At 36.7% G+C, this 25,079-nt stretch overlaps 1 protein-coding gene across 2 annotated transcripts in view; it reads left to right on the forward strand.

The window, feature by feature from the left end:
- The first annotated feature begins 359 nt into the window (after positions 1–359).
- FBXO11 (F-box protein 11) overlaps positions 360–25,079 on the forward strand; it is a 78,279-nt gene continuing 53,559 nt past the window's right edge. The window contains exon 1 of one of the 2 annotated variants that reach the window (XM_019748608.3): positions 360–1,339. In XM_019748608.3, the coding sequence (XP_019604167.3) occupies positions 1,108–1,339 (232 nt within the window). In that variant the 5' untranslated portion in view covers positions 360–1,107. The remainder of the gene's footprint in view (positions 1,340–25,079) is intronic. The other variant, XM_019748609.3, reaches the window with a different exon arrangement.

The raw sequence follows: 25,079 nt of genomic DNA on the forward strand, positions 1-25,079 counted from the left end.
GCACCTCCTCTCCTAGAATCGTCGCTACGCACTAGCGCTCTCTTCGCCCACCCCCCCACCCTCTATTATATGCCCCGATACCTCCCCATTATCACCCGCCCCACCACTCTCCCCCTTTCCTCCTTCTCCCTCCTTGGCGGGGGAGGGAGGAAACCAGAGAGGAAACAGGGCGTTGAAGGAAGGGACTTCGTGATAAGAGCGAAGGCCCCATTGGCTGGATGATTGTACGGGCGCCCCCCATTGGCTACTTGGCCGGAATCACCGCCCCTCTTCGTCCCCGCCCATTCACCCCTCCCCCCCGCCGCCCCGCGGCCCTCCCCCGCGCCCCTGGTCAGCCCCGCGGCGGGGAGGGACCGACTGGGCGAGTGGAGGCTCCGGCGGTGTCAATGGCTCCTCCTGCCACGGAGCAGCAGCAGAAGCAGCGGCGACGGGGCTGAGGAGGAGAAGGAAAGGTTCCTTTAAGGAGGAACGACGACGCCTCTTTTTCCTCCTATCTCCTCCTTTCACACTCATTTCCCCTTCGCCGAGGAAAGAAGGGGGGAGGAGAGAGAGAAGCCGAAGAAAGAGAAAAAATTCCTCTCAGAAATCTCTTTCAGGGGGTGTGGGGGGGGAGGAAGAGGGAAAAAAAGAAGCCGGGCGCCCCCTGCTCCCTCCCTCCCTTCTCTCCCTCTCTTCTCCCTTCCTCACCCGCCCGCCCACTACCCCCGCCGCCGGAGACGCCGCTCGGGAGTCGGCGGGACCGGGGTCCATCGCCTCAGCCGCCGACGCCGCGCTTCGCCTCGGGAACCCCAGGCGGGCGGACGCCCTTTCTTTCTTTCTCTCGCTCTGCCCGTCTTTCTGTCTCCGTCCCTCGCGGCCGCCCCGCCCGGCGGCCTCGGCCTTCCCCGTGCGTCAGGCCCGCCCGCCCGGCCTCGCTCGGTCTCTTGTCTGTCTCCACGGGCCTTTCTCTGGACTCGGGGGCTCACTCACCCCCTCCGCCCTTACCGTCTCCCCTTCCCCTCGCCCCCTTTCCTTCCTCCCCCCTCTCCCCACCCCCCTCTCCTGCCCGGGAGCTCGCTGTGCGTGTGTGTGTGTCCCTCCGCCAACGCCGCCACCTCAGCCCGGCAAATGAACTCCGTCCGAGCCGCCAACCGGAGACCCAGGCGAGTTTCGCGGCCGCGCCCGGTGCAGCAACAGCAGCAGCAGCCCCCGCAGCAGCCGCCGCCGCAGCCGCCCCAGCAGCAGCAGCAGCCGCAGCAGCAGCCTCCGCCGCCGCCGCAGCAGCAGCAGCAGCAGCCTCCGCCGCCACCACCGCCGCCTCCGCCGCTGCCCCAGGAGCGGAACAACGCCGGCGAGCGGGGTAAGGCCGCGCTCCCTACCAGCCGCCCGCCGTCTCGGGCGTCCGGCCGGCCGGGATCCTCGGGGAGGGAGGCTGAAGCGGGCGGGGGCCGCCAGGGCGCCCCGGGGGTGGGAGACGGAGGCTGAACGGAGGCGGGTCTCCGGGTGCCGCAGTGTTAGCCCGGCCCGGACCGGCAGGAAAAGCCGCGGCTTCCCCACTACCCCGGGCTCTCGTTCAGGCCGCGCTTTGTTTGGTTTCGGGGCTCGGCCCCTTCTACCCCCACCTATTCCTTTGGCTTGTCGCCTCACTCCCGGACCCCGCAGGAGTCTCTTGATGGCCAAGGGGAAGGCGAAGGGTGGGATTTCCCCCTTTTCTGCTGCCTTCCCCTGTTTAGCCTCCCCCTTTCTAATGGGAGGTGGGGGGAACGACTGGGAGTGACCGGGCGGTGGGGCTGGCTGGGGAACTTGTTTTCCCCCTTTTCTCTGTTAGCCTCCCCCTTCCTGTGGAGGAGGGGAGAGGGGGAGTCGGAGTGGTCCGTGGCGTTGGCCGAGGAACTTGTTTCCCCCGCGCCCCCCCTCAGTCACGGGGTAGGGGGAGCAGCGACTCCTCTCCCAACCCCACAGTGTTTGCTGCGCAGTTTGGCTTTAGTTACAGAACCCCTGGGCAGGACCCGTTAAATCAAGACCTTTAAATAAATAAATATAGAATCCATCGGCCATTTCCAGCCCCCTCCCTCGCGTGCAGTGCAGTTACCCTTCCGTTCTATCGGCACCCCTCTCGCCTGTGCTCCCCTAGCGAACCCCCACGCCGCCGTGCTACCCTCTATCTCCTAGTGGGGTTTGAACACCCCTTCCTTAGAACTGGTCCCTTGGGTGTGTGTGTGTGTGTGTGTGTGTGTGTGTGTGTGTGTGTCCCCGTCCGTCCAAGGCCTAGTGAAATGTGTCATTTGGACCCAACTGTGCAGCTCTGTCTGGCAACCACCATTGTCTAAGGGCTGAGACTCCTGGGGGTTGGATTCTTGCTTTAGCAAAAATAATGTTCAGTTCTACTTTGATGATGTGGTTATTTTGGGAGGTTTATGAGGTGGGGTGTTGCACGTTGGTCTCCAAACGTAACTATTCTGTTAATTAATTAGCTGCTCTCAGTGGGGGTGGAGGTCAGTAACATATTTATGTGTACGGTTGTTGTTTTAAGGAGGAGGGGAATTGTTAGGAGACATTTTGCGTGTTTTCGTGGGCGGATTAAGGTTAATTTTACATGCGTTGGTTGTCACACCTCCTTTGATTAAGGGAATTGAGATTAAATGCCTTTTAAAAATTACAATTCTTTCTTTAAAAACTGTTTTATTGTTGTACTTGATCAAAATAGTTATCAAATAAAAGAGGGAGATGATAATCTGAAAAATAGTTTAAAGGGTTTTCACTAGTCACTGCTACAGATAATCCTTGAGAAAGCAGTTTGGAGTGTTGCTTGAAAGAACGTGATGTTTCAAGCCAGTAAGAGAGGTCTTGTGCTACGTTATTGGTAAATGTGTTTTAAAGATTCTTTGATACATTTACCAAATTTTTGTAAATTAAAAAGATTTGTAATTTAATCACTTCATTCCACATTTGCATATCAGTTCTCCTGTATGCCATTCAAATAATATTCATGTCTCCTTCCAGAATTGTCACTACATGTGTATTAGAATTGACAAAAATTTATGAGAAAACAATGGTACTAGATTGAAATCCTAACATACCTAATAAAGATTCTATTGCTAGATGTAAAGCTTTTTCAAGGTGTACTGATTTGTTGATAACATTAGCGCTGAGTCAAATTCTTTCAGTCAAACTTAATTTAGTCTCATGGTATATTTTTAAATATTTATTCTGAAACTTCTTTTCACGATTTGTGTGTAATTTCAAACTTTGCTGAGGTACTTACATCTTGGACACTTTTCATTTGTTTGAAATTATTGGCTACTAAAGTCTATTTCCTTTGGAAGTAAGTTGATTTGGTTGCTGACAGTCACATGCCAGAGTGTCAGTTTTCTTATCATTGATGTCCATAAACTGACTAAGATGTTCATGGATCAAAATTTCAGTATGTACCTAACCAAATGGTAAATCAAATTTACTGTAGAATTGCTGCTTTGCTGCTAGTAGAAATTGTTCTAGAGATTCTATGTTGGCACAGAGGGGAAAAGAAATTGCTGATTAGTCTTCAGGGAAACTGCTATAGATCTTTTAGAGGGCAAATAAATGGCCTCAAAATGAATAAATCAAGATGAATTAGAAGACTAAAAATAATATTTTGCTAGCTTTATGTAAAAATGTCATTTTTTGAAAAATTGGCATTTTGATTCCTTTTTTTTAATGTGCAATTTACACCCAGTGATCAGAAGTTAGCTAGGAATACTTTTTATTTTAGAAGTTTTATGAAGCATTCAAATGTCACTCTTTCTGGTTTGGATAGGTTTTGTTTTGTTGTTTGTTTAAGAATACTCTGGGTTTCATAATTTTGACAAGGTAATGAAGGAACTACCCTAACTCTGTGTGCGCGTGTGTGTGTGTGTGTGTGTGTGTGTGTGTGTGGTTTTACTAACTCTTAATGGATATGTAACTCTTGCATTAATTTTGGATAGAGTTACGTAATAGTGGATCAGACAACTTTCCAGGTAAGGAATTGAAGAAGTGAGACTCACTGTTTTAAAACAAGTTAACTCTCTATATAAACTCATTTATTTTTATATGAAGGATGGACTTTTGGCTTTTTAGTGGTAATAAAATAATTACAAGATAGTATTTTTTTTTTCCAAGCAAAAATTCTGTCAGTATTAGTTGCTTCTTTGCCCACAGGTCTAAAAACTTCCATTGCATATCCTTAAATGCGCATATACACACGTATGTAAATGTAATGGCCAATGTTTGAAGAAGAATGGAACAATCTTGTAAAGTGAAATCTTATGAGGACTTTTCAAAACCTTCCATGGGGGAGCATTTCTTACACTTACAGTCCACCAATCATTAGTCTTTTCATTTAAATTCCTGAGTTTAGGATTTCACATACCACTTTAAGCTAGTGGAAAATAATTTGTGTTCCACATAGGGACACTTTAATAATATATTCCAGATTCAATGAAACCAAAAGTAGTGTAGGATTGGATTTTTATATATATTTTTTTTTAATGCTAAAAAGAATTTTAGCATTTGCAACTTGTTCTGCTGAATTTATCTTGATACCTATTTGGCAGTCTGTTTCTAGAAGTATGAAGAAAGCTTAAAAGTTTGCAGAAATGCTGTGTATTCTGAGGACTTTTAGTTTATAAAATCGATTACTTTGAGTCGGTAATAAATGCATATGATTTAAAATTCAAAAGTCTCTTTTCTACACCTGCCCTCAGCTACCAAATTCTCCTACCTGCAATCAGTCACTATTGGTTTCTCATTTATTATGTTTTAATAAAAGATGAGATTTGACTTCTGAAAATAATCTTGATGTGGAAGTTTTGGAAAATGGGTATAGTTTTTGTTCTGATTATTGGAATATTCATAAGATTGTTTTGAAGTGCTGAAATTTTAACTGGGATCATTTTGTAGTTCAAGAAATTTAATGAGGGGTGGCCATTTAGCTCAGTTGGTTGTAGTGCAGTGCTAATAATGCCAAGGTTTCCAGTTCGATCCCTACATGGGCCACTGTGAGTTGCGCCCTCCTTTAAAAAAAAAGAAAGAACAATTTAATGAATACAATATGTTAATGGTTTTGCTATTAATTTCTTGTCTGAATATTTGTCGAGAATAAAAAGCTTAAATCAGTCTCTTTAATCCTGTATTTGTAGGATAAAAATATCACCTATGTCCCTGGAATTAAAGGGGTTTCTTTAACTGAATTTTTAAAAATAATTCACTATGTGTATTATTACATGAAATATTCCTGATAGAGCTACATATTTATAATATGCAGTAGCCAGGAAATTCCTTAGTGTTCTAGTCACGCATGCTCATTATATTTTCTGTGGGATTGTTCTAACCCATTATATGTTTATCTTAAGCTTCTTCCTATTGCTTATAGAATAAGAAACTTCTGCAATCTTCCGAGATAGAAGAGTTCTTGATAAGGAACATGAATTTTCCTCTTTAGGAATTAAGTATTGTGGGCTACTACTGTCTCATCTGGTGGCCAAGCCTTCAAAATATTTACATCCCATGAGAGGAAAGATGCTATACAACTCTTTGTGTGTGTGTGTGTGTGTAAAGAGAGCCCATTTCCTCAGCGCTTAGAAATTATTTGAGGACTAGAAATGGGATGGTGACAATGCTGATGTGTTAAAGTTCTGCTGATTAGGCCTAAGGGTTGTCCCTGTACTGCTTTTCTTCTTTACTGGAAATTTCTGGCAAACTGAAGGAAAGGCCAGCCAGCTTGGAGACCTACCAGGTAAGACAAGAACCACCAGTAGATCTTAACCAGTTGGTGAGAACCCTGTACTTAGATTTGGTAGAATGCAAGGCTAGTGAGTATTTTCTTTTTTATGTTTTTTGTTTTCCTATTTGTCTTAACTTTGAAAATAATCTATAAAAAGAGAGAAAAACAACCAAAAATATAATGAGTTATTTCAACTTGAGTTCTCCCCCTATTTATTCCTAATTAATACGTTTTCTTATGTTGTGCCTATCTTGTACCACTGGTTATTCTGTTTTAGACCTTTCATTTCACTACATGATTTTAAAACACCCATTGAATTGCATTCTAGTCTTCGAGAGAACTCTGGTTAATATGTGAGATTGCTAGATTGCTAACATCCCCCAAATTGCAGTTGTTAACCTCTGAAAATAAAATTATGAAGAAGCAAAATATAAGGCATGAAACAGTTGGGTGGTATGAGTTAGAGCTAACTAGACTGGGTTCCATTCCTGCTACACCAGTAGCAAGCTGTGTGACATAAGGCAAGCAATATAACCTCTTGGAGCCTTACTGCATTATCTTTAAAATGGGGATGATAACACATGCTTTATGGAATAATTGTAAGGATAAGAAATAGTGAAGTACCCAGCATATGGTAGATGCTCAGTAAATGGCAGCTCTTTTAAATATTAAAAATTATGGTAAGGAATGAAGTCAGCTGTATATAAAACTAAACCCAAGAGATAAAATGTGCGAGTCATTAGTTTCTGGCATACCCCATAATGCAATCTAGATGACCTGGTATAACCTCAGAGAGACTGGTTTATAATTTAAATCACTAATCTTATATCTAATGAACTGAAATATTCTTCAAAGAAAGAATAAGGAAACAGAAGAAACAGATATTGGGAATAATAATAAATTGATTGTTTCTGCTTATGTACTGGACTCTGTGCCAGGCACTTTCTTATATACTATCTCATGCAACCCTCTTAACAATTCTGTAAGATGGACAGTGAATATGCATAATAAGTAGCAGAGAAATTTGTATCACCTAGTCTTTCCATAAACAAGGGGAGATACCAAAATAACATATGGCAAAATGTCTTCCTCACTTTCAGGGGAGGGAATAACCTCGCCTGTGCAGCACATCTGTCCCGTCCTATTCCATCTATCCTATTTGAGACTGATACAGTAGTTTGATGCCAGACTATTTATTGATTGTTAAATCATGTGGTTTCACATTCTCTAAGTTAACCTTCTGATCATAATTTTACCTCTCATGTAGATTTGTCTCCAGAAGAGATTGCACTGATTGGCCAGCATGCTTTTCCAGCTTGTTGATGAGATCACTAAGCACTCATTGTACAAAGAAGTGTTGATTTCCCTTGAATTACTCATAAGTTATGAATAAAGAGTGTTATGTCATTTTAGCTCATGGTTATAGACTGGACTATTTCAGGAAGGAAAAAACTGAGATAAATTAGACTTCAGTAATTTTGACAGGTTTGTGGGTTCTTTTGTCGTCATAGCTAGGTGTCTTTACTTGCATAGATTGGGGTTTTTGTGTACATTTGGTTAATACAAGAAATGTGCTTAAACTTAATCCTTAGAAAATAGGGAAATGAAACTAACTTCCTTTACATATTTATTTTAGTTGAAGCAAATATTGAAAATATTTACTTTGAAAATGAATGCATTCTGTATTTTTTTATTTTAAAACACCCAAAACAAGATAGTATGTTAAAGCAAATGCTCAGTTCTGTATGTTAGTTTCTTACTCTCCCAATTTCTAAAACTCCAATTGCCAAATATTCTGCCTTTCTAAAGTGGCAAATTATGTGACTGTGTTCAGAAAAGGAGAAAAAATATTATTAAATGCTATTCTCTCAGCTGGTGGCTAAGCCTTAAAAAACATTAAGGAATACTTGCACATCTCATGAGAGAAGAGGTGTCATTCATCTATTTTGTGAAAAGAGCCTACTTTTCTGTTTTCTCAAAGCTTAGAAATTATTTGAGTGATAGACAGAGAGTAACAACCTATAGCTTAAAATTATTTTTCTGGTAACAGTAATAATCTTAGTTTCACTATTTTCTCCTGGTGTACCACAGCACTCATTTTCCAGATGTTTACATTGGGTTGTGTCAAAATCTTTGTTGAAAGTTTTTAAGTGTGAAATTAATTGGCCACTCTATATGTTCAACCTGTGGCATTGGTTGCTTTAGTACCATGTATTGATAACTGACGTGAGTCAATTTAGCCTTTGCTTGTTTGCCGACTAGTTGGGTTTAGATGAGAATTCTTTTTTACATTCGAGTATGATTTTGAATCTTTTATCCATAGTATATAACACAGTATATAAAAGAACGGGTGGCTTTATGAGACTCTTAACACTGGAGGAAAGGAGTGGGGAAGAGGAACAGGATAATAACTTTTTTCTATTCACCTGTTATATTTTAAAATGGACAGGGTTGGTTTACAGTATATATTATCACTAGCAATTTCTTACCGCATAATTGACCATACCTTGAAGAAGGAAAAAAACAGGCTTTAAGGAAAATTAAGAGTGAGTAAAATTTAACAAATGGTTGTGTGTAAATGACTGATTTCATTATCTTTTAAAATTCTTTTGCATTTTTAAGAAACTGATTACTTAGTCAAGTTTTGGTATTTTAGGCCCAGCAAAAGAGATAGGAGAAATTAGTGATTTGGACAAAGACTTTTTATGTAGGAGGGCTTTCTCAGAGGCAGAATGAGTATGTCAAGAGAGGAGGAAAGTAGAAGATTCTTACAAGAATCATTGACCTTACACATTTATTGTTTTTCCTAATCTACTTCTGAACCTAAAAATTTTCTTAAAATTTCACTCATTTTTTTCAAAAGGCTAATTTTGGGTTGACGATTGGAATGGAGAGAAGAGAAAGAATTAGAGAGCAGGTAGGAGTGTCAGTATGTATGGGTCATTTAAATTAGTAGTGGTCATTTGAATTAGAAACAGTCTATATAATTATTTCTGTATGTGTATATCTACTATACATATAGTTATTTAAATTGTGGAAATAATTTTTATTAGTCCTTTCTTAGCTAAGGTTTTAATGAAAGTATATATAAGTGCACCAATCATTGGTGTACACAACTTGATGATTTTTCACAAGGTGAACACATCTGTGTAACCAATAATACTTAGATTAAGAAATAAAACACTAGGGGGGGTGGCCGGTTAGCTCAGTTGGTTAGAGCATGGGGCTGGTAACACCAAGGTTGCCAGTTCGATCTCCGCATGGGCCAGTATGAGCTGCACCCTCCTTAAAAAAAAAGAAAAGAAAAGAAAAAAGAAATGAAACACTGCAGCGTCCCAGAAGTGTCATGTCGTTACTACACCCAATTCTATCTTTCTACCACTTGGTATATGTATTCCTGTGGTCTGATTTCTTTCACTTAATATCTGTGTTTCATCCATGTTGCTTGTAGCAGTAGTTCATTCTTGCTGCTATATAATATTGCATTGTATGTGTATACTACAATTTATCCATTTTACAATTGATAGACATAAAGTAGTTTTTGTATTTGGCTGTCAGGAATAGTGCTGCTGTGAACATTTTACATACATCTCTTGGTGAACACATGTACACATTCCCTATAAATTTTATACCTCAATATATGCCATTGCTTATCTTTTCCCAAAGGCAAAACCTACGTTTACTTTACAAGAAATTGACAATGAAACAGCTTTAAGGCAGATAAGAATATGGCCTCTCACAATTATGTTGCTAAAACAATTGATTTTATTTCACATATTAGTGTTTTTTTTAAGTCTTTTGGTATGTCAGCTCTTGCATACTTTAACAGTCCAGTATTAGTCAGGAAGTTTACCCATTAGCTTAATATAATTTTCCCTAAAAATCATAGGTTGGGCTATTTTGAGGAAGAGGAAAATCCATTGTATATTTAGGAATTTAAAAAAGATACTATAGACTTTAATATTTGATTCTGAGCCTCTAGTCCAAAAACTTGTTTCTTTTTGCTACTGCCATAAATATTTTTGTTTCTTCATTTCGGTTTGAAACCCTGTTTCTACTACTTTTAAGCTTATCCTTTTAAAGCCTGTGAAAATATTTTGCTATTATGTGGTTGGTTCATTTTATTTCTCTTTTTCTGCATACCTTTATTACGCTTTATCATCTATTCAATATGTTTTAAAGGTATAAAACTTTCACTGAAAAATTGGGTCACATTTTGCTCTCAGAATTGTTTTTCTAGTCCTTGACCAGATCTGTCAGTTCCTGATGTATAGGAAGAAGGTGTAAGAGTGCCTCTGCCAGCATCCTAAGTTCTTCCTCAAGTAAAAGCTTGTGCTAAAGTGCTAGTGGCTTATAAACTAGTACCCCCTGTGATAGATGGGGCTCTGTTCTTAAGGAATTACTTGCTTGACACTGATTATAGTAGCCTTAGATACCCAAAGGGTAAGATTTCATTATTTTATGTCTATGTTTTCAGCACTTACCAGTCCAGTGTTAGTTCTTTCTTGTCAGTAATAAGCAATGAAACTGCCACTTTCCTTTCCATTTTCTTCTTCCTTTCCTTCCTTTTTTTTTTTTTGTTACACGTGGCCACATTCAGTATATGTTGCTGTTAAGTTTGGACATGAGGAGCCTGAGCTTTTCAAAGTGACTTTTTTATATATATATATAGAGAGAGAGAGAGTGGTATCTTATCTCATTTCTAATTAGGGGATTTTGAATTAAGTGACTTCTGAGATGCTCTAAAACTGTTTCTGTATCATTTGAGTTACCAATATAAATCAGTGAGGTCTGAATTTGTTAGGTATTACTATGTAGGCATAGTTCTTGCCTTTATGGAACTTACAGTTGAGTTAAGAGACTGAATTTAAATAATATTTAAGATCAAGGTGAATTCAAATAAGTGTGTTGATATTTTCATTGTCTTCTGATATATGTTTAAGGATGGATATGTATGTATGTATGTATGTATCTGGAGTTTCATTTGTAACCTTACCCTTAGACTTTGCAAAACCAGAGTCTGTTAGTATAATATAATATAATACCAGGTCTTGTATTAATTTTTGCTCCAAAAAATGCATTAGAGCTGATTGGCTAGGTCTTATTTTTGGGGAAACACGGTAGCATCTGTAATTCCACATACCAATTAGTTGTGACTTCCAGGATGCCTTTATGGATTTTTCTGATTATTAGTATCTCTATTGCCACATGTCACAGGGAACTTGACCTCTGTTTCTTAGTCATTTGATTTGAGAACCTCTTAGCTGAAATCTTTAAAGCTGAAAAACTGAGCTGGGCGATCTGGATGTAGTGAGCTTGCACAGGATCTGTAAATTTAAGTGTGATTTTTAGAGGGCTAGAAAAATGTCACATACTGATCATAGACATGCACTGATCACACACATAGTATGAAACTGGGAATATGCACTCTTGGTTTTGTGAATGTCTAAAAAATTTTGGTGAAATGTTAGCAGTAGTATCTTGGGATGATGGAGGTGATATGATTTTTGTTACTATTTCTACGTTTTTGTTTTTCAAGTGCTATCCAGAAATCTGGCAGGAGGGAAGTTTGTATTTTTTAAAATAATTCAATAGTTCTGATTGTGATGCGAACTCATTATTACTTGGTTTGATGATACAGTCCCTATATAGATCACTTAAAATTTGAATAAAAGCTTAAAACTTTCCATTTTCAGTGCTATTAAGTGTGTTTTAAGTGCTATTAATTTATGGGCATTTTAGTTTTTGTATCACAGTAACTTTAGGATAATAGGCACTATCATTTATAGTAAGGAGGATATTGATTATCAGAAAGTCAGAATTCAGAATTAAAAACAAAATTTGATGTTTGAACTATGAGCTAGTGATTCTTTCTAGGATAAGTTTTTGACTATAGATTATGGTAGTAAATACATACAAATATTTTAGTATTTTAATTATATGCCTGGCTGAATGATGGAAGATGGAAATTTAGTGTGCCAACAATTGGACATTTATAAAAGAGGATGTTTATAAAGGTGGTATTTCTTTTGTACCTTGGTGTGGTATGGACTCACGTTTATTTGATAATACTAAACGTTGAAACAGATTGCTAAGGAAAATTGTTTTATCATTATCCGTAAAGAAAACACACCCCTCCCTTTCCAAGGCTATATTCTAAGACGTTTTGGATTTGGGGACCTAATATGTTTGGGAATAAATAAGAACCTGGCAACGATTTTCAAAAAATACGGGCTTTTAAAGCTTAAATTCAGTTATTAGATTTTGGAATTAACTCATCTCACACTTGACTAGTCTTCTAGTCGTCTTACAGACTCTTTATAAACCTAAGCCAAGCGAAAACAAGCATTTTCTTATTAGAAAATAAACTTTATGGAGACAGTCAAAAAATCACTAATTGCCAGGGGTTACGGAGGTGGGATGGATGACTAGGTGAAGCACAGAGGGTTTTGGCAGTTGTGAAATTATTCTGTATGATCCTGTAATGGTGGGTATGTGTCACTATACATTCGGCAAAACCCATAGAACTGTAACACCAAGAGTGAACCCTAATTGATAATGAAATCAATGTTGGTTCATCAATTGTAATAAATATACCACTCTGGTGAGGGCATGTTATAGTGGGTGGGGGGAGCTGTATATGTGTGATGGAGGGGACATATGAGAATTCTCTGTTCTTTCAACTTTGATATGAACCTAAAACTCCTCTAAAAAGTAAAATATATTTTAAAAATAAAAAAAATAAACTAAAAACCTTCAATGAAAGAGGTGAACTGTTTGGGTTTTTGTTTTTAAAATAGGGACTACTGATACAGTTTAGGGCAAATCAGTCATTAAATGTAGATTCTAGATAGTAATCAACATAGTTTTATGAAGAGCTGCTTACAAGTATATTTAAAGTATTTTTCCGAAACAGTGACTTTGGAGGCTGAAGAGGGAACAAGAGCAACATAGCCAGATTTAAATAAAGCTTTTATCTTTTATATGGCAATTGTATCGTGTGGTGATAATTGGAAACTTTCTTAAAGTTGTGTTATATGGAGGCTACAACTTATAAAAATAGTGCTATTCATTTGCCAAATACGTAGATATTTAGTAAATAGTGGTTTCTGTTTCCCTTCAGCTTCCTTCTCTGGACCCAGATTTGTTCATACAATTACTAATTTAAGTTACTAAGCATATTAACCTCATAATAAAAAAAAAATGGTATGAGGTTAAGTACCAGAAAAACCAAGAATGAAAATCAAATTACTTTGAATAGCCTGTTAAAAAAACAAAAAAAGCAAATGTGCTTTAACCTTTATTGAAATAAAAAAATGAGCAGTCACTTAGAAATGTCGAGCCAGAATTAAGTATATAGCAGCAAGCGACATGGACTATAGTTGAATGAATCATCCTAAAGTGTGCGTGCCCATGTAAACACATCCTGTATCATAGCAATAAGACTTGTAAAGTATTGAAATAGTTGGGAAAATATGTCTATTAGGAAAATTTAAGTAGTATTCTAAAGAGGAACAAGCTAAAGAATCACAACCTTTGACATGGTTGAAAGATTCTTAAAAGAAAAATTTTACTCAGTTTATTTTTCAGTATGCTCAGAAGAGAGCTAGAGACGATGAATTTAAACTGTTGTTTAAAGAATGTCAGGTAAACTCTAAAACAGGTCACTAAGGAAGATTATATGTTTTCCCTTTTTGATGGCATCTATTAGTATTAGACATTTTAATTACCTTAGAGACGGTAATTAGAAACTATAGAATGTTGGAAATAAAAAGAACTGTAGTCCCAATTCTTGAGGTTGGTTTATTCACTTGTTCAAGGTGGTGGTTGGTTTAGAACTCAGGTCTCCTGACTTCCAGTCAGATACCCGTTCTTGTTTCAGAATATTATCATTCTGTTCATTTTTCACTTTAGTGATTTGTTGAATCTATTGATCTGGTAAAGATTTCTGTAATTCCTTAGTTGAACTGAAAAATTAATTTTTTAAGAATACTTAGTAACTTTAAGATAATATGTAAGTCAAATTATAGTTTCTCGTTGATTGACTTAATTTTTTTATTTTGTTTTAGCTGTGACGGGTTGAAAATAAGGCAGTTATATTATCATTGTTAAGGTGAACCATGCTAATGATAGTTTCATGTGATGATTCCCAGTGTAAGTGATTTCAGATGGTTAAAAACTGGTTAATACTTTTGAAGAGTTAAAGCAAAGTTGTTTTCCATTTTGAATTCAGGAGTCCATTTATGATAATAGTGGTATTTCAGAGCAATGAGGAAATAATTTACTATTCAAGAAATGATACTGAGAGTATTCGTTATTCATTTGCAAGAACATTCAGTTTCCTACTTTGTTCAATACCAAAAAATACATTCCAAGTGATTAAAGAGTTCAACATTAAAAAAAAATTTTTTATTGTAAGAACATTTAACATAGATCTAGTCTTTAAAGAAATTTCTAAGTGTACAGTACGTGGTATTGGTAACTGTAGGTGAGATGTTGTACTTCAGAGCTCGGTAACTCATTCATCTTACATAACAAACTTTATACCCAATGAATAGCAACTCGCCATTTTCCCTCCCTTATCTCAACCCCTAGCAACCACCATTCTACTCTCTACTTCTGTAAGTTTGACTATTTTAGATACCTCATGTAAATATAGAATCATGTGGTATTTGTCCTTCTGTAACTGGCTAATTTTACTTAGCATAATGTCCTCCAAGTAAGAGCACAACAGTTTTTTATTTATTTATTTATTTATTTTAAATTTTATTGGGGAACAGTGTGTTTCTCCTGGGCCCATCAGCTCCAAGTCGTTGTCCTTCAATCTAGTTGTGGAGGGTGCAACTCACCGACCCATGTGAGAATCGAACCAGCAACCCTGTTGTTCAGAGCCCACGTTCTAACCAACTGAGCCATTCGGCAGCCCCACAACAGTTTTTTTAAATAAGAGAATTAGAAGAAAGTACTTTTTCCCAACCAAGCCCCCCAAAATCCAAATATCATTAAAGATCAAGAAATCGACTACATAAAATAAATGAAAAGTTCTATGCAGTGAAAGGTGCTAATAAAGTTAAGGCAAATGACAACTGAAAGAAAAGAATTTGCACCATATTTAACACACAAATGATTGATATTTATGAGTTTTTATGAAAAAAATTTTTAAAGAAAATATTAATTATTGAGCTAAACCTTACTCTTTTTTTTAAAAGTACCATTCATCTTATTCCCCTCCATATTGTCACCCTTCGCAGAAACTACTACTATCATGAATTAGACATGAACCTGTTCATTCCTTTTTACAAATACTTTTATGTGTATGTGTGCGTCTATAAACATTTACTTCTAACGTGTTATAGTTGTTCCTATGTAAAGTAAGAACTTGCCTTCAAGATATTTATGGTTCAGTGGGGGTAAACAGGAATATAAAATATTCTCCCAAAAGATATTTAATGTGTAAGTGCCAAGTGAGTGGTATAAATCATGAGGATCTGGCACTCTAGAAGTTTTTAAATGATTGATAAGTGAATTAATGAATGCATAAGTATATACAGTTGGAAGGAAGATTCAGCTCTTTTCCTCTTCCCCTGTCCTTATACTACCCAAATACAACTCTTAACTGTGTGTGTGTGTTTACTTTTGAATTTTTTAATGCAGGTATATGTAAATACATGTACTGTTTTTCATTAAAAAGAAGCCATACTGTATATATTAATTTGGAAGTGAAGGTTTTTTTACTTAAATATATTCTGGGCAATTTTCTATATCAACAAACAAAAAGTTACTTCATTCTTTTTTTACAGTTGCAGAATATAGTCCATTACATAAAAATACCACAATTTATATTAAATGTACCTCTGTTGATTAATATTTAGGTTCTTATTTTTTGCTACTACAGGACTGCAGTGAACGTCTTTATACAAATATGTTTGTCACAAGTTCAATAGTTAAGTAAGAGTTATGAATCAAAGGGATATTTGCATTTTAGTTTGATAAATGGTGCCAACATTAAATAATTATTAAATAATCCCACTATTAATGTATGATATTAAATATTATTGAATGAATAGATGCATGAAATAAGAGTTGAGGGGAAACTAGTCTGAAGACTGATTGAAATGGTTTGGAAAGACTTTCCAGAGAAAGTAGATACTTAAACTAGATCTTGAAGAATGAGTATGTCACAGATAAAGGAAAGGGGTTGGGGGTGGGAAGGATATTCTTAGTAAAAGGAAATGGGCCAGACAAAAGCCATTGGAAGAGTTACCAGGACAGAATTTTTACTCTGTCATCATACTCTGTTCATCTCTCAGTTCACTTTATGTTGGTGTTTCTTTTATAAAAGGAAATTAAAGTGAGATTTAGGCACTCTTCTGTCTTCAGGGTTTTATTCTACCACCTGTGGAATAATCTAAATTCTTTAGCCCAGAATTTAGTCTTCTACACTTTGCCTGCCTGTTTTTCTTTTATATGATTCTTCTTTTGAAATACTTATTTTGACAGACTTAGAACATTCTGTTCTTGAATGAACCATACACATTGCTACTCCAAATTTCTTGGACATTGATGTAAAATTTTGAACTCAGTGGTGGTTTCACTTCAGTATTTGGTCACTTCCTTTTGTGCTTCCATGCCTTCTTGGTACCTATCCATGCCCAACCTCAAGGGCTTCATGTCATTTACAGTTGTTAGTAGATCCATTTATGTTTAATGTGTCAAGGATTATCAGTAAAAATTTGATAATATTTTATATAGTAAGCTCATCTTGTTCTGTGTCCCGGACCCGAATATTTTGCTTATAATACTATTTGGTACTGAAGTTTCTGAAGGTTCACCAGAATGTATTTTCCTTATTAATAGGCATCTATTATCAGTGTATGGACTTGTAATACACAATAGAAATGATGTATAATTTGTATGTTAAGTGTAACAAGAAAATATTGGCACTAAAATACCAATTAAGCTATCTAGATAGTATCTATGGGAAAGTAATGCAAAGAATTTTTGTAATAATTATTATTATAATTATTACTTAGTTGTAATATTAATAGCCATCATTTATTAATCACTCTGTTCTAAGTAGACACTAAATGCTCATTTTATTCTTACAGAAGCTCCTATCATGTAGGTAATATACCCATTTTTACATATGAAGAAATAGAAGTTTAGGGAATTTAACTCACAAGAGCTAGTAAATGACAATTGTAGGGTTAGAATCCATGTCTTTCTGATTAACAACACCTTGAATAAAGTTTGTCGCTGTATTATGCTATATCAATAATCATCCCCCATGTATAAGTTTTTAAAAATACGTATTTTTAGGAAATCTTTAATAGATGAAAATGATCAATAATTACACTGCAGTTACCTGCTTTTGGAAGGCAGGAATAATGAATAATCAATTATGTATTTCCCAAGAAAATTTTGTAAATTCAGAAAAGCATAAAAATAAAGTGAAAATTAGCAACAACTAAACTGAGAAAATATACTTTGTTTCATTTGCTATAAATATAATATATAGAAACATGTAAAATTACATACAATATTTTCATTGAAATCATACTATATATGTATAATTTTGTATTCTCTTGTGTTTAACATATCATTGTTTTCCCACTATAAATACATACGCATATATGTGTATATTCTTTGAAAATGATTTCAGTGGCTTCAAAATATATTTTATGTATGTACTCGAGTTTATTATATTATTTGTCTACTGGTTGACAAGCAAGTTACATCTAATTATTCTCTATTATTCATTACACTGTGCGAAGTCATCAGGATGGGTGCTGTGAGTTCCAGCATTGAGGTTCCCCACTTTTCCAAAGACAACAATCATAAATGAAACATGCACACACTATTAATAATCAGACTTTTGGCATGAATATAGCTGCATAAATCTGTATCTTTCCTCTGTAGAAGACATAAAAAGGAAAAGAAGGATAAGAAAAATGCCTTAACTTTTATTTTCAGTGAACTGAAAGACATTATATTTAAGGGCTATCTAAGGGTTACTCTATTTAAGGGCTATCAAAAGCATCTGAAAAGGGGCAGAAGCTGTGAGCTTAAATACACTTACTGAAGGTGAGGGGTTCACCTTGAAGTTCAAAAGCGAAATCTCTTGTTTGTAATGGCATGGCTGGTGACAGAAATACCTGGTTTGAAAAGGTAGAGCTACATGCACACAGAGCCATAGGTATAGGAACCAGCTTTTCTCTGTATTCTCTATATAGCATCAAAGGAGGAGAGAGTCTTTGGACTGTGAAACCTGTCCTTTCTTCACTCCACACCAGTAAATAGCTGGTTCAGGAAAATCCAGCTTATTTTATGATGAAAACTACAAAAGAAACTGACATGACAGCAAAACTTCCAAAGGACGTTCATTAGAAAAATGTCACTACAGAGCAGATGAAAATTGTGACCCAACATTTCACCATACATTTATTTAGAATTGGGAAAAACTTTAAAAAGTTCTACCAAAGAAGAGCAAAAAGCAGAAATGCAGGAACTCAGGGAAGAGATCACAAGCTAACAGGAGAAGATGAAATGTGAGATGGGAGAACTTAGAAATTGAAGAGCAAAAACTTGGAAATGAAGATGATGTTGGAAGGAGCACAAGAAGCAGACTAAACCTGAGGAAAGCCAATATGGACATAGGGATAAAAAGAAAAATGGACAAAATAAAATAGAAATAAAGTGTGTTTTTTTCAAGTTTTAGAAAATGATAGAAAAGGCAATAGCTACAACATACTTAAAATTGAAACCCGTATAGTAGAAAACCAAACAATGCAACAAAACAAATTGTTATAGATACAATTAAAATCTAATAGAACTGAAACGTAAATATTAAAAGGTCACCTGTGCCAGGGAAAACTGACCAGAATGGTCATAAATATAAGGATTCCTTTAAGCAGCCAGCCACCCTCATCCCCTGCATAAAGTCCTTTATAAGGGGTTGATATCAGGCTGGCCTTTGATTTCTCACAACATTCAATACCAGAAGTCAGTAGAGCGGTGTTTACAAGATAAGTAAAATAGCAACCAAAGATTTCACACCCGGTCATGCTGTTTTTCAAGTATAAAAGATACAGATAGAACTTGGGGAATATTGTTAATATGAGCCCTTCTCAAGGAAACTACTCAAGTATAAACGTTAGCCAAATAAGAGACATCTGAAGACAGGATTGGTGGTAAGCATTGAGCGTGTGTGTGTGTGTGTGTGTGTGTGTGTGTGTGTAGATAAAACAAATGTGGAGATCATGTTACATAGATGATATAGAAATGATAAAACCTAATAAAATTTGAGAGAAGGAAGTTAATAGATTACCTCATTGTAATAATAATTAAGTTATAAGAAGTATAAACACTTCATATTTAACACTTCAAAGGAATCCCTAAAGATAAATCAGGTAGGGGGAGGAAGAGGAAACATTAATTTTTACATTGTTCTTATTAAGGAACCTAATAGATATCTAAAGAGATAGAAATCTAGGGAAATTCTGCTAAGTTATAAGGGTAGCCACTGGAACAAAAGGATAAACCTTAGTAAATATTAAAATAACTATAAACATATCAAAAAGAAAACATAGTGAAGGAATATTTACAGTCACACACATAACATAATAGGTTGGTGCAAAAGTAATTGTGGTTTAAAAGATGAAAAATATTTGCAAAAACTGCACCAACCTAATAGTACTAAGACCAAACATATCTTTCATATAAAAACTATAAATAGGCTTAACTCACAGGAGAAAAAGATATTCAGACTAAACTCAAGACAAAACCAATTTTGTGGCTTATGCAAAGTATACACCTACAACTAAAAGATTGTGAAAGGTTAACATTTTTAAATGGGCAAAGTGAACAGAATTTAGGGTGTCATGATCTTAATGTACAAGGTGGGGTCCACACTAAAAGTAGTAGGTTAAAAGGGCACTCATTTCTTAAAGGGTACAATGAAAGTTTAACAGGTGTAAGTATCTGTATACCAACTACAATAGCAGCAACCTAAGTTAAGCAGAAATTACAGAAAATGTGAGGGAAAATGGAAATATCAGTAATGGGAAATATTGTAAGACAAAGCCTTGAAAAAATGAAAAGACATAGCATGTTTTCTGGATATGAAGAATCAGTTGTAACAGTTCTCACTGAGGTAATTTGTAAATTTTGATAACTAGACACGGCTAATTGCAAAGTTAAAGAAAAGTAAGCAAGATTAGCCAGCAAAACTGAAAAATAAAGAGAACTGAGGGAGAACTAGCATTTCCAGATAATAAGATATAAAGATAAAACAGTACAGTATCAGCCAACAAACTCACATGGATCAGTGGAACAGAATAGAAAGTCCAGAATTAGTTTCAAATTCATATAAGAATGTAATAAAGGCAGCATCTCAAATCACTAGAGAAAAGATCAACTGTTCGATTAACTCTGGGGACTGCTGGATAGCCATATGAAAGGAGTTAGATCTGTATTTCACACACAAGGTCTGACAATTAAGTTTGCAAACTCATCCAAGAAAAAGTGCTACATACCTCATTGCTGAATATCACTACAGTCACCTTCGAAGTGCTCCCCTTGGGAAGCTATGCGCTGATGCCAGTGCCTAGTCCACCCTTCAAAGCTATTTTGAAACACTTTCCAATATGGCCATCATAGCTGTTGTCACATTACCCTTGATGTCCTGGATGTCATCAAAATGTCTTCCTTTGATTATTTCCTTTATCTTCGCGTAAAGAAGTTTGGGCACCAGATCAAGTGAGTAGGGAGGGTGTTCCAATACACTTACTTGTTTACTGGCTAAAAACCCTCACAGACAGTGCCGTGTGAGCTGGTGCATTGTTGTGATGCAAGAGCCATGAATTGTTGGCAAGAAGTTCAGGTTGTTTTTATCCAACTTTTTCACGCAGTCTTTTCAGTACTTCCAAACAGTAAACTTGGTTAACTGTCCAGTTGGTACAAATTCATAATGAATAATCCCTCTAATATCAAAAAAGGGTAGCAACATCGTTGCAACAAGTTCTCGAACTTAATTGTCAGGCCTCATATACACCAAGTGGATCAATGAAAAATAAAGCCATGAAAGTAATAGAATAAAACATTAAAGAAGGGGGGGCGTTTTTTGTTTGGGGTTTTGTTTGTTTGTTTAATAATTTTGATATAGGGACGACCTTTTAGACTGACTCCAGAATTCATAAGTTAAAGGATAAATTTTACTACATTAAAAAAGCAATCTCTGGGTAAAGAAAATGTGATATATACAGACAATGGAAAATACTGTTGGAATACTAATGGAATATAGCTTTTAAAAACAAGGAAATCCTGCCATATGTACAACATGGATGGAACCTTGAGGACGTTATGCTAGGTGAAATAAACCAGTCACAAAAAGACAAATACTGTATAATTCTAATATGAAGTATCTAAAGTAGTCAAATAGAATGATGGTTGCCAGGAATTAGGGGGAGAAGGAAAGGTGGAGTTGTTCAGTGGGTATAGAGTTTCAGTTTTGTAAGATGAAGTTCTAGAGATCTGTTGCACAACAATATGCTTATAGTTAATACCACCGTACTCTATGCTTAAAAATTAAGATGGTAAGTTTTATGCATTTTACCACAGTTTTAAAAAAGCACTCTGAATGTCAAATATCATCATCAGTAGAATCAAAATACATATTAAATACTAGCAAAACTTATCTGCAATTCATATCACATAGGATATCCTGGAAACTCTTTTAAAAAAGACCCTGCAACCCAATAAAACATGGTCAAAGATATGAATAGATAATTCACAGAGAATTAAATGCAAATGGCTTTGTAAGCATACGAGAAGTTGCTAACCTCAATCATAGTAAGAGAAATTCAAATCAAGATGGATAACATACTCATGGAGGTAAAGGCTGTCTCATACATTGTTGAGAATGTAACTGAGAGAACTAACCCCTGTGGAAGGCAATTGGAACTATCTCCGAGAATAAAAATATTTACTCGTAAAACAAAGATAGACATCTTTGGACTTAAAAGACTAAAAGCAGTGTGTTAAGTAGGGACTAGATAACATACCCAAATCTGAGTTAGAAGCAGGCAGATGCCCTAAGAGTTCATTTCCTTCAGGATAGAGACCAAAACTATCTTATACTGGTGGACAGATTGGGGAAGGGAGGTACAGAATCTGTTTGCTTACTACTCAAGAAACGGGGGCTGAGTCAGAAAGGAGCTAAAAAGGGTTGTGTGATCACTGCTTAGGGATATGGCTTATATAAATTGCATGCATACATGGTGGAAGGAAGCAGTGAAAGCCTCCTGGATAAGATCAGGGCCAGCCCCCCCATGACTTATTGACTGGATCTCCAGGAAGAGCCAGCTGCAGTAATTACAAGCTTCATTCTGGATGGGAGGCTTGGGTGAGAGGTGGTAACAAATGAAAACTGTTAGAGTAAGGTAAGCATATAAACATACCCAGCAGTCTCTCCCCCACCCCACACACAACTTCGACTTATGATGAACCAGCAAACAAAAATTCAAGAACAATTTAAAAAGCTAACCCTAAAAAAAAAAGTCAACACTTTCATTTAAAAAAGTGAAAGAAAATGGTTTCTGTGTACTGATAAAGAAGTAGCTCCAAGATTTTTGTTCCTTAGTGGGGAAAAAAGGAAATCATAGTACAGTGCTTATAGTATTTCCTTTTGTGTGGGAGTAGGGAGATAATTGATATTCTGATTCAAATGAATCCTTAGTCTGTGAAGAACAATCTTAAAATAACTAAGGTATTTAAGATCCTCAAGGAGATGAAGGAATAATAGCCATAAAAGAAAACCAAAAAGTAGATGTCAATTAACAAATGGATATAAAAAGAGAACACTAGAAGTCATTTAACTGAACTCGGTAAAGGAGATGTACTAGGCTAAACACAGTCTATAAAAGAATTAGTGATTTGGAGCATAATATTGAGGAGTTCACCCAGACTGTAGCAAGAGAAATGAAAAATATGAAAATAAATATGGAGGTTAGTTTGAGAGATTCAAACATGTGCCCAAAAGAAACTTTAGAAGGACAGATTAGCATAGTACACAAATAATATTTAATGAGACAATGATTTAAGTTTTTCAGAACTGACGTAAAAACCTGTGTTTCCATATTGAAATTGTACATTACTACAATTAATTGCTTAGGATAAATTCCAAAAAGAATCTACTTCTAAATGTTCAATAATGAAATTGCACAACATGAAAAAGAGTTCATTAAAATGATAAAAAGCTAGAGCGCCTACACTAAAATATCCATTATACTAATAGTGTATTGACCAGAGCAATAATTTCCAGAAGATAATGGGATACTTCTTCCTCAAAATGTAGGAATGTAACTGTTTACTTTAAATTCTATACCCATTTAAACTATCAGCTATCAGCAAGAATGAGGCCCAAAGTGAGGATATATACAAAAACTAAGAGTTCATCACTTGTAAAAACTTGATGCAGAACCAAAGGATGTGCTTGAGCAGGAAGAATAGTAAACTAGAAAGAGAGAGGAATTAGATAGAAGAATACATCATGAGCAAAGAATTGGTAAAAAATCAGGTTAACTAATTTTTGTAAATATGTATAATATTTTTAAAGGTAGGACTAAAATATTAGAGAATAACAAGTTGGAAGAAAGGGGATTACATTGAGTCAAGGATACTACTATTCTTGTTCACAAGAAGTGACTACAGAGATACCAACATTAGAGAATCTTACGAAAATAAGTAGCTATTTTTGTGGCTCTGCAGCCAGATTACCTTGATGAAATCCCAGTTTATTCCCTTCTAGCTGTGTGACATTCAGGTTTTTTCACCTTCCTCCACCGAAATTTCCTTAGCTATAAATGGGGGTGACAGTGATATCTCATAGTGTTGTGGGGAGGATTAAGTGAAATACATATGCAGACATTAGAATACTATTCGGTACATGTAAGCTCTTGGTACATATTTGCTAATGCTGCCTTTATTTCTTTTTTAACTCATGGGTAACCACAAAAAGAATAGAAATAAAGTCTATGGTTTCCAGTCCAGCAGAACTAAAATTAGAGAATAAAGAAAGCTTAACCCTCAGTATACCATCAGGATCAGGTGGACTATTTAGTTTTTTATTTTCTTTTTTGAGCACTTCTTACTTCTGCCTTATAAGGGTTGGTATTTTATTTATTTATTTATTTTTAAAGATTTTATTGGGGAGGGGGAACAGGACTTTTTATTGGGAAACAGTCTGTACTTCCAGGACTTTTTTTTTTTTTTTCCCCAAGTTAAGTTGTCCCTTCAGTCTTAGTTGTGGAGGGTGCCGTTCAGCTTCAAGTTGTTGCCCTTTCAGTGTTAGTTGTGGAGGGCGCAGCTCAGCTCCAGGTCCAGTTGCCATTGCTAGTTGCAGGGGGCGCAGCCCACCATCCCTTGCCGGAGTTGAACCCGTAACCTTGAGGTTGAGAGGACTCGCTCCAACCAACTGAGCCCTCTGGGAGCTCAGCGGCAGCTCAGTGCAAGGTGCCGTGTTCAATCTTAGTTGCAGGGGGCGGAGCCCACCATCCCTTGTGGGACTTGAGTTGAACCGGCAACCTTGTGGTTGAGAGCCCACTGCCCCATGTGGGAATCAAACCAGCAGCCTTTGGAGTTAGGAGCACATAGCTCCAACCGCCTGAGCCACCGGGCCGGCCCATAAGGGTTGGCATTTTATGACTTTTATTCTTTATTAGAGATTTTCCAAAGAACAGAGAACTTTATTTTTTAACTATTCTATCTTGCAGTTACTATATGGTCCATCACACCCATTTTATAAATCTAAGGTGCATTATGGGGTGTTAGTGATCTTACTTTTCCTATATCTTCAAATATTTTGCTATTTTATTTTAGGAATTTTATCATTGGCACCAATTATTTCCTACTATGCTAAAAAAATAAAGTAATAAAGCAAGAAAGATGGAATCTCCTATAAGGAAAATGCAATAGTGAAATAGTCATTTTTCAATTTTTCAATCACATTTCTCAAGTATTTCATCCTCCGAAAAGGTTTAAAGAGGATAAAAGACATGCAGATCAGAAAATAAATGCAAAGAATTAGCACTATAGACCTGAGCTATCCAATATGGTAGCCACTTGCCAAATGTGACTGTTTGTATTTAAATAAATTAAAATTAGTAGAATTTAAAATTTAGTTCCTCAGTCATACTAACCATGAAGTGATTTTGTAGAGGAAATATACCTCATTTCACTTTGGCTACGATATTGGACTGCAGAGATACAGAATATTTTCGTCATTGTAGTAAGTTCTATGAAATATCACTGCTCTAAACTCTAAGTATGACAGTGAAATTGATCATATAAGTGATAGAAA

This window comes from Rhinolophus sinicus, chromosome 2 (assembly GCF_057876585.1).
Source record: "Rhinolophus sinicus isolate RSI-liver-muscle chromosome 2, RSI-T2T, whole genome shotgun sequence".
NCBI lineage: Eukaryota > Metazoa > Chordata > Mammalia > Chiroptera > Rhinolophidae > Rhinolophus > Rhinolophus sinicus.